A 16,166-nucleotide genomic window follows, 5' to 3' on the forward strand; every position below is an offset into this window, starting at 1 on the left:
ATCCCTGTGCAATTATGGAAAGGACCCATCTGTCTGATGTGATGTATGTCTTTGTCGAGAGGAATTTGGATAGGTGTTGGCCGAATGGGGTGATATGTTTGGTGGTTTTGACTGTGAAGAAGTGCTTCCTTTTATTTGTCCTGAATCTCCCACCAAACAGCTTCATGGGATGACCCCGGTTCTGTGTAGCTGTGTAGCACTGTCACATGGGATAGTCCAAAAACTGACTTCTGCAGGCAGAGGCAGAAAGCGGCTGCCCCAGATAGATTTCGAATGCTGTGAAGTTACTAACCCATAACATTTTGAGCTAGCCACCTTGAGTACCATTTTTCTTGGTACAAAGAAAGAGTACATATCAAATCAATCAATCGCCCACCAATCAATCGAGGCGGTCGAAGGAGAACTGAGGAGTTGGGCGGGAACCCTCCTAGACATGCGCACTATGGAGTGGGGGAGGGTTCCCGCCAAAAAGCTCAGCTTTAGAAGTTTCCCAACAGAAGCTCCGCGCAGGCGCAGAGCCCATATGTGTGATGCACAGAGACCACGAAGAAGAACCCATGGTCCCTGGATTTGCATGACACAAGAAGGCTGGGCACCGAATATTCAAAATGGCCACCGGCCCGCACTGCTGCCCATTCTTGCTTAAACAACCCACCATAGGTTGTTTCGATCATGCAAAGGAGGTCAGAAACTTGCAACCAAACTGATCTCTTTTATTTCGGGGATAGAAAGCTTTGATTTATGATAGGTTTGGACTCATGAAGGTCATCACTTGACGTTGCAGCTTAGTAAATGAATGTAGCAGAATCAGGTGGGAAAGAAGTGGTGGAATGAAGCAGACTGGGAGTCACAGCCCAGCATCATCTGGAGCGCCACAAGTTCCCAACTCCTGACACAGCATGTAATTTAGACCTTACCGTGGATCCTTATGAAGCCACAACAGCACCATCCACACACAAGAGGGAGGTATCAGCAGACTCAGGGAAACCCCAAGGTTTGCAAAAATACAAAAAGATTTAGGGGAGGACCCTAAGGGGGCAACTCCCTCCCCCAAAGAGCTTAATGAGGACTGAGCATGCTTAGTGGATGTGAAATGCTGGCAAACAGTTGAGGATAAAAAAGCCATAAATACACGGGGAGAGGATGGAGTACTATGGAAAGGGACTTAGCTAGCTGGCTGGCTGGCTGGCTGGAACTCTGAACAGGGGCACTTCCACGGCAACATTTTGTTGCAGCCCCTGCTGGTTTTTAGTTTTTATTATTAAAAGCATTATTAGCTGATGTTCAACCCACGGCTTCCATTAACATGCCAGGCTTTTGCCCTTCGAGCCTCATTCCAACCCTTCTCAAACTTGCATCACCGGATAAACAGCTTTCCTCTCAAAGCAAAAAAGAAGAGTGCACTATTAAAGGGGAGGGTGGCACACTTTTCTCTCCTCAGTTAATAAGGCCTGACTGGCTGGTTGTGCTGGCAGTGAGGCGAAGCAACTACATCTCGGATTTTGTGATGCCCAAGGGCTGGGCAGGTCAGCGTTATTGCCACGGTGTCTTATTTAAATTTCTTTGCCTACGCCTAACTGTAACCAAGGTGGCCCAGGCCATTAGATTGTAAGCCTATGCGGCAGGGCCTTGCTATTTACTGTTTTACTCTGTACAGCACCATGTACATTGATGGTGCTATATAAATAAATAAATAATAATAATAATAATAATAATAATAATAATAATAATAATAATTGGCCCTGGGCTGGTGGGTTGAACAGCAGCACTATCACCATGCAAATACAAAGGCCATGGCTAGACCTACCGGGTCTAGTGCGACGGAGAGGGGAGGATCTCACGATATGGTTATCACGAGATCTTCCCCTCTGTCTACACGTGGCGCGCGATGCCCTAGGAGGAAGAGGACATTGCACCCGCCATTTTGCTTTTTCTTTTTAAAAGGAGAAGGAGCGCACAAGCGCTCAAACAGAAAACTTGAGGGTTTAAAAAAAAGATTTCCCCACTCCCCCCACCCCACCCCAATATCCCAGCTCCTCACGGTTACTCACAAGGACCTCAGACAACCCGGGGTGCCCGGCCACACATTCCGCAGTATCAGGATCATCATGAGACCGCGGAAAAAGCGGGCTAAAAGGGTAGGGCGATATCCCGGGCCAAGGGAGGGATCATCCCTCCCTGCTCCTGGGGACTGTGCTTCATGTGAATGCACAGGGACGATCCCGGGGCGATCCCGGGGATATCGCCCCATTTAGCCATGGCCTTAGTCACAAAATGGAGAAACAGGTTTCCAAATGCATGTTGGGGCTATAGCTGGGATCTCCCAAAAAGATGGAAGACAGTTGATTTAGGGTGCTTCCAGATAGACAGCTCCTAGTCAAAAGACACGCACAGCTATTCTGTCTTTCCCTCCATAATGGATTTTCTGTGGTTACGAAAAAGGATGGAAGAAGCAGGTCGGCTACAAATAGAAGAGGTCGTCTGGACTCTGCCTCACTCCCACCCCCATAAAACCCCATAAATGTGGTGGGGTGATTTCACAAGACAAGCCTCCTCTGTGCTGGGGAAAATAAATGAATCTAAACGCTCTGAGGTGAAGGGAACACAAATTCTGCACCTCCAGAGCCAAGGTGCAACGCAATGGCGACAGACACATGAAGAGGGAAGGTCCCAAACCCATTTCAGCTTTAGGTGAGCCACCCATTTTCAGCACATTCACACCCCTGCAACATGGGGATATTAACACTGACCTACATTACAAGGCTGTTGCAAGGATTAATGAGATCATGTATATGACACTCTGAATGCTCTATATAAATGCTTATTATTATTATTATTATTAGTAGTAGTAGTAGTAGTAGTAGTAAATGTATATTAAGCACATTTTTCTATGCATTCTGCAGGTGTATATCCTATTACCTTTCCCACCTCTTTTTTTATAATATAGCCTGAATTGTATACAACTTGTAAGAAAAAGATGTATATGTATATACACACACACATATATAGTGACTATACTTATATAGTAAGTCTTAAGTTAAAATATTAATATTTATTTCATTTCTATACTGCCCAATAGTCAAAGGTCTCTAGGTGGTTCAGAACAATTCATGAAATCACAAACCACAGTTACAAGATAGCAAAATATAGCCTAACATTTATTACAGACAATAAAATACAGCTAAAAACTATTTCAATAAAATACTTCAGTTCATAGATGACTGAAGCCCTGGCTAAGTTGGTGCACTTGCAGCAATTTCATGTTCGATGGCAATCACTATTTACAACTCCACATATGGTCCCATCATATGCCAATCTATTTATAGGACAACTTGAAGAAACTATCAGCAGAACTTCCACCTACAAACCCAGCACATAGCGGCATTACAAGATGACATCTTTGTCATCTGGGACGATGGAAGAGACAGCTTGGAGAATTTTACTAAGTTTATCAATACTATCCACCCAATGATGAAGCTTACCAGCAACACCACAACCGTAAATCACAATTTACTCTTCCTGGATGTCCTTTTAACCATTAAAAAAACATCCAATTGTCACAGACATATACCGTAAACTGATGGATTCCCATCTGTACCTTAACTGTAAGTCATCTCATCTGAACCATCTAAAGAAGAACATTATACATATGTTGGCTCTTAGGATAAAACGCATTTGCAATAACAAAGAAAATATCTCAAAAATATACATAACCAATTTAAAGAACTTCTCCAGTGACGAGGAATCCCTTAAGTTACATTATTGACTACAATATAAATCAAGCATCAGCAATACCCAGGGATACCTTCCTTCATAAAGCAAAGGCTTACACTTTGAAGGAAAATCACATTCCATTTGTTTTGGACTATCATTCTGCTGCCCCTAACTAACACCAGATTATGAAAGATAGTAACCCTATTACAGGGGTCCCCAACTTTTTGGACCTGTGGGTGCATTTGGGGATTTGAGATACTGCTGTGCTCACCACAAAATGCCACTTTGCTGTCTACCTTTCACATCTCTAGATCTTAGGTTATGTGTTGTTCAGCAAAAACGTTTGCTTTGTGTCTATTGGACACTGTGACGTCACTTTAATAAACGATTGTCTGATTCAGCTAATTGATGGCTAATATAGCTAATGCTTCTTTAAAGCATATATTTTGGCAATGCCAAAATATTGCTTCTTTCTTTGGGGATGTCGTTACTCAGAATTATTTTGTACTGGAACAGTCTTTGATATCCACTGATGTGCACGCTCTTTGGAATTATGTATCTACTTCATGGAAATTAACAAATGGTCTTCGTAAATGGATTCTCCGCACCCTTTTGACAACTAAAAGGCTAATATTACAACTTTGGAAGGATAAACACTCAGCATCCTATAATGCAACAGACTGGGGACCTTACAGCACTTTCATTATTTGAGAGGGTAGCATACAGACATCACCTTCAAAAGGACATTTATTTGGATATGTGGTCCACTTTTGTTGCAGCCCATGTAGAATTGTTTAAAAGCTGTATCCATTTCATACAGATCTATGTATGGGTATTTAAAAATGGGAAAAAATAAAATAAAGTAATATAAATAATAAATAATATATATTTTCGGGTGTGTGGGGGACCCATGACCTATTACATTCTATCGTGCACTTTAACCAAAGCTATTAATTCTCCACCACGCATCATGTTCAGAAAACCATCCAATTTAGATAAATTACTAGTTAAACAAGATATTTGCAACCCAGGATCACAGCAATATAAATCAGCCTATTGCATGACTTGGAGTACTTACCTTCAAGAAACTACTCCTTTTAAAAGTATAGTTACTAACAAAACTTCTTGCATTAGACAATCAGTAAGAAGCACTTCTACTAAAGTGTTTTATTTAATTGCATTAAAAAAACACGTAGAAAAACTACAGCAAACCTAAAAACAAAATTCCATAACCACAAATCTGCAATTCTTACTAAAATAAATAGAGCAGCCTGTTGCAAGATGTTTTAACTGACCTGCACATAGTCTCTCAGACTTATAATTGCTTCCAATTGAACAAACAAAGGACACTGACATGGGCCCTTCCCACCCTTTGTCTACATCTCTCTTGCACAGAAATAGATCAGACTGAACAACCATTCCCGTTCTCACCTGGTTGACCGAAATGGGTGTGTGCACAACCACCCCACCAATGATCTCAGTCTTGTAGGGGTGTTTGCCAACTTCTGTGGATAGGGGTAAACCTCCACCCTTCGGGACCTAAGAGAAAAAAATAGGACGAGTTATGTCTGGTGCACAAAACCATTCAACTGCTTGATCAGAACCCGTTTGCCTCCTTCTGTACCCCTCCATCTGTACCCATTTTCTAGGTATGTGTAACAATTGCTAGAGTGTCCTGTAGCAAATGTTCTAGATGATAGAATCATAGAACAGCTGAGCTGGAAGGGGGCTATAAGGCCATTGAGTCCAACCCCCGGCTCAATGCAGGAATCCACTTTAAAGCATCCCTGACAGACGGCTGTCCAGCTGCCTCTTGAATGTCTCTAGGGTGGGAGAACCATTTCAAAATGCATATGGCATTTCCATTTCCGAACACCAGTCTGAGACTTCACCTCTGTTTTTGTTTGGTTTTGCAGTACTCCTCATATCTGTCACTGGCTTGACACGAAGCAAGGACTACTTAGAAGTCCACATCTATTCGGACCAAAACAGACATTACTTTAAATCTATGGCTTTAGCTAGACCTAAGGATTATCCCAGGCAAATGGAGGGGTCGTCCCTGCCTGCTCCCGGTATCCCCTGTGTGTCATTTGGATGTACAGGGATGATCCCAGTACAATCCCGGGATATAGGCCTGGTCTAGCCATGGCCTATGTTTAGCAAGCTATGTCTTTTTAAAATTACTCTAGTGTGGGCCCAAGGGGCGCAAGCCAGATTTTAAACGCCTCCCATCCCCTGAGGTTACCAATCAGGACCAGGAGCCCTGCACCTACTCTAGAGTAAAAACAAAAGCTGATGCAACTGTTAGATTCACATTTAAAGAAATGTCTGTTTCGGCCTCCATTGGTGTTGTGTTTAGATGCAACGTTTCAAATCCCATTAGCTACAATCCAGCACAGTGCGAACTGGCCCAATGCCTTATTTATTATTTATTTATTTATTACATTTCTATACCGCCCAATAGCCAAAGCTCTCTGGGCGGTTCACAAAAGATTTTAATTGTCCATAGCTTTCAGATGCCTTAGCCATGCTTAATTTGGCGTCAGACTGAGGGCCAATAAATAAAGCCCACCAATGTGTTAAAGTAGACCTCACTGCCAAGGCCCCATAATTTTTATAGCCATTGTTCTATATCTTCTTGCACCTCCAGTAATTTTTTCATGCCAAGCTTGTTGCTCCTGACGTATTAAATGAATAATATTTTCCCTTAGGGACTAGAACCTTTCTAAAACACAATATCTAGGCTTGTCTGTAGATGTTGCAGTAGAAGGCGCATGCTTTGCAACCGACGATGACATTCTCCAATGACGAGTTGCCTCCTTTTGTCCCTTCGAATTGCCTGCCCCTGAACAAGGGCACCAAGACACCCAGGCATCCTCCCACGAGCTGCAGCAACAACAGCACCATCTGTGTGTCCAATGTCACAGAGACATCGAGCAGCTCTTGGCATCCATCAGCTCTTCTCTAGGCATAGCATAAGCAAAAACAACGGACCCTATCAGATTCAGGCTGGTCCTGAAGCTATTGTGCACTTCCGCCAACAAATCACAGCAATTCTAATCTGCAAATCCTGGGTGGATTCCCTTTCCATTGGAGAGGTGAAGGTTCTCTGTGGTCTGGGCTGGTAAAACTGGCTTTTCACTGGGCTGACATCCAGCTGGCCTAGCTCCCTGCTCCCTCATCCGATCCAGCATGCAACATTCTAGGTCTAATCTCAAACCACTGGGCACATGTGCAAGCACACACCACTGAGAGCAAATGTATGCCAAACCAATATATGAGCAGAGATTGAAGTAGTTCTCTGCACATCACGCTAATGATAAAGGTGATAACACCCTGCTGGATCAAGTTGAACATCCCATCCAACCGAACATCCGTTTGTCCCTAGTGGCCAACCCAGCACATCCACGAATCCCACAACTAGACCAGCGGATAAACACCCACATACTGGCCGCATGAATCTGTTCTATGGGAAGTGGGGATGTTAACAGCTGTTCCAGTAAGAATGTGAGTTCTGAGGATCTTTGTGCAAATTATGGATTTGCCAATTAATATTCTGACCCCCACTGAATGCATGTGTAAAACATTCTTTTTTATTATCATTGCAGTTGTATGTTATAAGCCTGGTTACAAATCCTACCAAGGCAGCTTATAAGTAACATAAAAATAATAAAATTAGATAATATTAACATTAAAAAAAATAGTCAGGATTCTTCCCACAGGGCAGTAGGTAGAAAATGGCCCTCGGGACAGGGAGTGCCCAGCGGAAGACAAATAGGTATCTGGTGTCACCCTGATCTAGCTCTCTCCTTCTCCTGGAATTCTTCCCACAGAGGTGTTGATGGTAGAGGACCCTGTGGGGGCAAGTGTTGTCAAAACTGAAGTGTTGAGATGTACATCTAAAATGTATGATGATTTTTTTAGATGTTCATCTAAAAAACCACAAACCCACAAAGTGTGATTCAGCCCTATATTGACTTGAAGAATCTTCCAGATTCATTTCTCAGGATAATCACCCTTGAATTGCCCAAGCTTGGCTTTTGAGAATTGCTTGCTGTTTTGGAACAGCGAGCAATTCTCAAAAGCCAAGCTTGGGCAATTCAAGGAGGAAGTAGTCAGCGATCCTGGCCAGGGAAACAGGAAATAGGCATGTAATAGAGCACAGCTTCCTGTTTCAGAAGGAGCATGGTTATTTTACAGAGTGGGTAAGTATGAGGAAGTCAGGCATCTGTGAAGTTGTTGTCAAGTCGACACAGTATTTAAAGCCCCGGTGGCCAAGCTCTTTGGCCAGCGTGCCACAGCATGGGCGCTGAAGTTCTTAGTCCAGTGGTTCTCAACCTTTTTTTTCCATTCCCCCCTTTCACCATTGTTCAGAATATAATTCCCCCCTTCCCAAGATAGTCTAACTCAAAAGGTGCATTCCAAATAATATGCGTATAATATTGAAAATCTTTTATTTTTTTCTATATTAGTTCCATTTAAAGGGGCAACGCAAAGCATGGCCCCTTTTACATTCTCAGCTCCCATGCTTTGCCTTGCCCCTTTAAATGGGAAGCTTGAAACTTCTAGGATTGCAAGGGAGGGAGGGAAAGGAGAGCAAAGGCCTGGCTTTTGCGGACGACATGACACTTTTCTGGGACGTTTTTAATAACATGTGTAGGAAGACATAATCTACAGGACATCATACTTTGCAGAATAGTGGTCCCAATTCCCCCCCCTCCGGAACCCTAAAATTTCCCCCTGGGGGGGAATTCCCCCCTTGTTGAGAACCCATGTCTTAGTCAATAAAACAACCAAAAGAGTGAGAGAATGCCTCTTGTCCTTGAGGGTGGGTACTGGTTTTGCCTGTAATCTACTGAGCTGGGAAGGAAGACGTGAAATCTGGCCTGGCTATGCATGGCATAGGGCTTTGACTGCCTGCCCCCAAATGCCCCAAGCTCTAACTGCCTGCATTGCTTGCAGGTATGCCCTTGCCACAGATGGGTGACCTATGCTTGAAATGCCCCAAGAAAATGGGAGAGGAGGAAGCCACTGCAGCAGAGGGGTGGGGAACACCTCCCCCCCCACCCCAGATATCTTGGGACTATCATCCCAATCATCCATGAATATTGGTCACGATAGCTAGGGCTGATGGGAGCTGGAGTCCAACAACATCTGGAGGGACACCGTTTTTTCAGCCCTGCACTATGGGCACGTCCAGGGATACAGCTGCGCAGCCATTTGTCCCTTGGAAGAAGCAGTGGGAAAACTCAAGAGGGTTACAAATGAGAGATGACGTCATCTGGGTCCTCTGCAAAAAATTAATGAACGAAGCAGGCCAATTGCACAATAAAAGCTTCGCCTGGAAGCACCCTACATCTCCCTTTGCCCACCCTTCTCCTGCGTAGTGGAGCGATCAAGATCTACCTTTCTTTTGTGCACCCAATGCAGGGGAAGATGGGTAATAGCAGACAAGCTGTGTCTTAGGGTAAAGCTTGCCTGCCCCTACTGATCTTCTCATTCGGGGAGCCATTGACAAAATCATAGAATTGGAAGGGGCTTCTAAGGCCATCGAGTCCAACCCCCTGCTCAATGCAGGAATCTACCTTAAAGCATCCCTGACAGATGGCTGTCCAGCTGCCTCTTGAATGCCTTTAGGGTGGGAGAGTCCACCACCTCCCTAGGTCATTGGTTCTATGGTCATAACAGTCAGGAAGTTTTTCCTGATGTCCAGCCGGAATCTGGCTTCCTGTAACTTGAGCCCATTAGTCCGTGTCCTGCACTCTGCGATGATCGAGAAGAGATCCCGGCCCTCCTCTGAAGAGTGCAATCATGTCTCCCCTCGGTCTTCTCTTCTCAAGGCTAAACAGGCCCAGTTCTTTCAGTGTTTCCAGACCCCTGAGCATCCTCACTGCCCTCCTCTGAACCCCCTCCAGCTTGTCTGCATCCTTCTTGAAGTGTGATGCCCAGAACCACAGGGCTCCTTGGAACAGAGCTGGGGTAAGGGGAAGACCACTTGGCTTAGATCATTCCAGCTGCAGCTTTGTAATAGGACCAGTGCAAGCCAAGCTCTGGAAACAGCTGCATAGGCGGCAAGAGCCAGCAGGTAGGGGCATTTGATCTCCTAGCCAGCAGTGTTTGTAGTGGCACAAACCACCCGCCCTAGTTGGCACAGGCAGAAAGGCGTCCTTCCCCCACAGATTCCATTTGATGTGGTGGAGGCCCGGCAGACACTGAAGGAAGGGAACACACCCATCTCAGCTGGCCCCTAAACACAAGGCATTCCTACAGCTGAGGTGATCAAATCCCACATATGTTTCTCCCCTTAAAAGAAAGCAGATATTGTTTTTGTCCCCCCGTAAAGGGAGTTAATTCAGATACACCTGATTCCAGGTGATCACCCCAAAATGGGGGTAAGTCTTGAAGAACAGCACTTATCATGAGTTGTGTGCGGAGGGGGAGGGGAGTGTAAACCAGGGGTGGGCAACTTACGGCCCTCCAGATGTTTTGGCTTATAACTCCCATCAGCCCTCACAACTGGCTATGCTGCCTAGGGCTCATGGAAGATGTGTTCCCTCCAGTATTAGAGGCAGTAAGCCTGCTGGGGAACACGAGTGGGAGGGTGCTGTTGCACCAAAAGATGAGATTAAAAAGACTGAACATTAAAAATCTATATACAAAATTTGAAAATTAAAAACAAAAAAACAGCTAACATTGAAAACATTTTTTTAAACAGTCAGCCAGGCCAAAGCTCATTTTGGAGTCAGTGAAAAACTCAACATATGCTGTTAAATGCCTGGGAGAAAAGGAAAGTCTTAACATGGCACTGAGAAGATAACAATGCCGCCAGGCAGGCCTCATCAGGTCCCTGGTCGACAGCTTTTTGTCCACTGTGTGAACAGAGTGCTGGACTAGATGGACCCTTGGTCTGATCCAGCATCAGGGCTCTTCTGAGGTTCTTAAGATGTAGGCCAAAACATCTGGAAGGGCCTGTGTTAAGTTTAGGTTCTGGTTCTGCCAAGTCCAAGTCATCAATCACACGGATGGTGCTGTGAGCAGAAGCGCCATATGTGTGATTGATGGCTTGGACCTGGCAGATCCAGGAACCAAACTCAACACAGGGCCTCAAGTCGCTCACCCCTGCAATAAATCCATGTGTAACCCATGGAAAGGAAGTTGTATTTGTAGTGGCAGGCAACTATTCACACGATATAGAGTTCTTACAGAGTGAGGTCTGGTTGGTCACTGTAGGAAACAGAACACTGGCCTGTACTGGCCAGCTTTCCCCAATCTGGGGCCTTCCAGATGTTCTGGACATCAACACCCATCAGCCCCAGCCAGCATGGCCAGGGAAGATGGGAGTTGTAGTCTTCCAGGTTTACACCAGGGCACAAGGTTGGGGAAGGTTGCTCTATCTTGGACAGTTCATTAGGAACACCCAAAAGAAAAGGCATAACAACAAAATCGCTCAAGTCTCTAGAGAAGATCACATTTGTTCTGGAACTATTTTGAGGTTGCAATTTGACACCGAAAACTGTTTCAGGGGAGAGGAAGGGGCTTCTTCTTAACCTCCTGCTTTTTCTTTAGAAAGTAAAGACAAATTAAGAAAATAAAAAGCGGGGGATGAGTAGTGAAGAAGCCCTCCCTATGCTGGAATTTAAGTTGGTCCACCCTCTCCAACCTTTTCATTTCAGGGTTTTAGTCAAATTGCCCCATCGCCAAATTTGACTGAAATCCCAAAGTGACATAAAAGGAGACCAGCCCTTTTTTAAAAAATTGATTTTTATACTACATAATATTGAAATGTTGAATACATAATATCTTATATAAATAACAATCAAAATTAACATACAAGTGTACCCCCCACCTCGGGATCTCATTCCTGATTCCAAAATCTCATACTTTCTTCTGCTGGTGGTTTCCCACTTCCCTTAAAAAACACAAATATTAGGAACTGTTTCCAAATTCCTTCAAAATCATTTGATTTAGCTATACCTCTTCTCCATTTAATATTACATGTCAATTTATCATTAATAGCTATATCCCATACTTCTTTATACCATTCTTCAATAGAATATTCCCCTTGAATCTTCCAGTTCCTAGCTACAATCAATCTTGCTGCAGTCAGCAAATTCGGTATCAATTCCTTGATTTCCTTTTTACATTTTAAATCTTCAAATAGTGACAGAAATGCAACTTTTGGTGTTCGTTCTATCTTCATTTCCACAATTTCTTCAATCTCCAAAAACACCATCTTCCAAAATTTCTGAACATAGTTACATTCCCACCACATATGCAAATACGTTCCTTTACTCCCACATCCTCTCCAACAGTTTGCTGATTATTTATCTTATTCAATCTAACCGGAGTTAGGTACCACCTCCATATAATTTTAAAATAATTCTCTTTTATTCTTACTGACATATTTCTCAACACTCTTTGTTTCCATAGTCCCTCCCAGCCCTGTTGTCCTATTTGTACATTCAAATCTGTCTCCCAAACCATTTTGCCTGAATTATCCATCAACCCTTTCTCCACCAGTATTCTATATATTTCACTCATCAACCCTTTTAACACTGTTCTTTTCTCCCTATCATTTTCTTTCTTAACTATTAATTCCTCAAACTTCGTCAATTCTCTACAATCTCCGTCCACTGTTCTAATTGCCAATAATTTAACCAAGTTAATTTTTTATCTTTAAGGACCTCTTCCATATCCTCTCTTGTATTCATTCCTCTTAACCATTCCCTTAATTTCATTTTATTTTTTTCTATTAAAACTTTACTTAATCTACTCTTTAATTCCTCCGGGAAATTCTTTAACATTATTACCGGTGACAAAGGGGAGCCGCTTGGAAGCAGCTCCCCTTTATATTTATTCCAAATTTCCCAGTGAGACCTCAAAAGCGGGTTATCTATACTTTCTACCCATTTTTCCCCCTTCCCTAAAAGAAACATTTTCCAAATTAATCTCTATATTACTTGTAGTTTTATCCTCCATCCAATCTAATTCTCCTATTCCTGTAATTGCCTCCACAATATGTCTTAATCTGTTAGCTACATAATATAGTTTAATATTTGGGAGACCCAATCCTCCCTTTTTTTGACTTAAATACCATTTACTTTTATTTACCCTCGCTTTCTTATCATCATTACAATAATTATTTATAATACTTTGCCAACTTTTTATCTCTAATTCTGAAATTTTTATTGGTAGCATCCTAAACACAAAATTAATCTTTGCTAAAATCTTCATTTTTATTAACGCTATTCTTCCAAACCAGGATAAATTTAATCTTTTATATTTTTCCAATTTTGCTAAAATTTCTTTTTTTAACACATTTAAATTCTCTTTCTCCAAACTCTCTAACTTCTGCGTAATTTTTATTCCCAAATATTTAATCTGATTCTTAATTTCTCTTCCCTTTTCTTCCCAATCCTTCTCTTCCTTTTTAGTATAATTAAACAACATCATTTCTGATTTGGACCAGTTTATTCTTAACCCAGTAATATCCTCAAATTCTCTCAATTGCTGTTTAATTCTCCCCATCTTTTCTATTGGATTCTTAATAGTTAGCAGCGTGTCATGTGCAAACATATTCAGTTTAATTTTTTTCATACTACCTATTCCTTCAATCTCCTCATCTTCTCGTATTGCATTCGCCAATAATTCCATTACCATTACAAACAGGACCGGCGAGAGTGGACATCCTTGCCTTGTCCCTCTGGCTAGTCGTATCTTATCCGTCACACCATCATTCACTACCACTACAGCTGTATTTTGAGAGTACAACTGTTCTATTATAGCTTTAAATTTATTTCCAAATCCCATTTTATTTAAAACCATCTTTAAAGCTTGCCAGCTCAAACAGTCAAAAGCCTTAAAAATATCCAATGCCAAAATTCCAGCTTTAACCTTAGCTGGTGTAATACAGGTGATAACCTTATTTATCACTTGTATTACATTTAAAACTCTTCCCACTAAATTGTGCATTTGTCTGCCTGCTACAAATCCACATTGATCCTCCCCTATGTATTCATCTATAAATTTGTTCAACCGCCTTGCTAAAATAGTTGAAAAAAAAATTAGCATCTTGGTTTATTAATGAAATAGGTCTATATGAATCAGGGACAGTCAAATCTTTGTCTGGTTTTGGTATTAAAATTATTAATGAATGTTCCCATGATTCTGGTGTTCTTTCTCCTTCCAATATGGAGTTGTACAGCTTCAATAATTTCGGTACTAAAAAAGTCTTAAAAACCTTATAATATTCTGAGCCTAAACCATCTACCCCCGGTGATTTACCCACTTTCAAATTCTCAATTACTTCTTCTACTTCTCTTTGCGTTATTACCTTCTCCATTAACTCTTTATGTTCTATTTTTATTCTCTTCTTTATATACTTTTCTATATATGCTTCCAACTTCTGTTTTTGAGTGTCCTTACCCTTATACAATTCTTGATAAAATTCTTGGAAAATTTTTATTTTACCCTTCATTATATGACAATAATTCCCTTGTTTATCCTTCAATATTCCTATCCCATTCCTGGCTTTTTCCTTTTGTGTGAGTCTGGCAAGCAATCTAGAGTTTCTATCGCTGTTTTCAAAATACTCCCTTTTCATATATATTCAATTTTTCTGAACTTCCTCTAAATTTAAATTTTCTAATTGCTTTTTCTTTGCTTGTATTTCTATTAATTTATATTTATTTTTAAATTGCCAATAATCTTTCTCCAATTTCTTAATCTCTTCCTCCAATTTTTCCTGCTCTGCTATTTGTTGCCTCCTTAAATTGCACATTTCTCTAATACATATCCCTCTTGTTACTGCCTTCATGGTATCCCAAACTACTGCCCTTAACGTTCCTCCCTTCTCATTAATTTCCCAAGTCTCTGTCAGTTCTCTTTGCATTTTTTCTACCACTTTATTGTACTTCAAAAGTTTTGTGTTTAATTTCCACCTAAACGCTTCTTTATAATTCTTTCTAACTGTGAACTCTAAACTTAGCAATGCATGGTCTGTTACCTTTATTACCCCCATTTCCATTTTACATACCTTACTTGCAAACTCTTTTGAAACCAATATATAATCTATTCTAGAGTATGTATGATGAACTGAGGAGTAGTAAGAGAAGCCAGGGTTCGACCTATTCAGTAAACGCCAACAATCTACATAATCTTTTTCTTTTACTAGTTTATTTAATATAGTAATATTATTTCCCTTTTCCGCATTAGTGGGGTTTGACCTATCCACTCTATTATCCATTACCATATTAAAATCCCCAGCTAAAATAAGTTGCCCCTCCCTAAACTCCTCTATTTCTTTAAATAATTCCATAAAAAACTCTCTATGTCTCTCATTGGGGGCATAAACATTAACTAATGTATATGATTCATTTTCAATTTGTCCCTTTATCATAAGATATCTACCATTATCATCCTTTTTTATAGTTTTTAATATAAATCCCCTTTTTTTTAAAATCAAAATTGCCACTCCATTTTTTTTTTGATGTCCCCAATGACTTTTCATAATAGACTGACCACTTTGTCCGTATTTCGTTTACGCCATCAAATTTTTGGTGTGTTTCTTGCATCATAATAATATCAGATCTTTCTTTATTTAACATTTGTTCTATTCTCCTCCTTTTCACGACTGCCCCCAGACCTTTAACATTAAGCGTTGATACTTTAATTTTTTTATCCATATTTACTCTTTTGATTCTTCTTCCGATCCCGTGTGCTCTGCATCTCATAAACATAAACAACAAAAAACACAAACCCTGAACCCCCCTTCAACTCCCTCCCTCCCACCCTATTAAACCCCCCCAATCTCCCATCCCCCCACCTCCTTCCCCCCCCCATATCCCTGTAAGTCTACCACTCCGGCCATTAACTACCTTAAGGGAGGGGGGGAGGCAGCGCTCCGCCTGAGCGGCAAGATCTCCATACTTAACAGCTTTTATGTATTATTATCTCATAACCATTCAACATTTTACCCCATCCCAGATGCCCCCGCTTCAGCTCCGTTTCCAACTTCAGCTCCAAGACTTGCTTCCTTAGATAAACCCAGACTCTTCAGCAACTCCTTGCCTTGATCCAAAGAAGTTACTCTGTATTGACTCCCACCATAAGAAAACTTTAAGAAAACAGGGTAACCCCAAGCATATTTTATTGCGCTTCTTGTTAACATTTCAGTTATTTGCTTAACGCTGCGTCTCCATTGGAGTGTTTGCTGACAAAGATCGTTGAATACTTGCACTGCTTTGCCTTTATATTTTATCATGGCCATGGACCTCAATTTCTTCATCACTTGCTCCTTTTTGTAATAACTGCCAAATTTCACAAGAATGTCCTTGGTTCCTCTATAATTTGCTCCTCCCACTCTGTGGATCCTTTCCAGGTCAGTCTTTTATATCCAGATCAGGCATCATATCATTGAACCATTTCAGAATTATTTTTCTCAAATCCTCTGC

General features: G+C 41.6%; 1 protein-coding gene across 2 annotated transcripts in view; it reads right to left on the reverse strand.

Annotated features, from left to right (window-relative positions):
• Nucleotides 1–16,166, reverse strand: part of PLEKHA2 (pleckstrin homology domain containing A2) — a 95,471-nt gene that overhangs the window by 32,208 nt on the left and 47,097 nt on the right. For both annotated transcript variants that reach the window (XM_063139283.1, XM_063139284.1), the window contains exon 6: nucleotides 5,146–5,253. In XM_063139283.1, coding sequence (XP_062995353.1) covers nucleotides 5,146–5,253 — 108 coding nt within the window. The remainder of the gene's footprint in view (nucleotides 1–5,145; nucleotides 5,254–16,166) is intronic.

This window comes from Elgaria multicarinata, chromosome 12, assembly GCF_023053635.1.
Source record: "Elgaria multicarinata webbii isolate HBS135686 ecotype San Diego chromosome 12, rElgMul1.1.pri, whole genome shotgun sequence".
Classification (NCBI taxonomy): domain Eukaryota; kingdom Metazoa; phylum Chordata; class Lepidosauria; order Squamata; family Anguidae; genus Elgaria; species Elgaria multicarinata.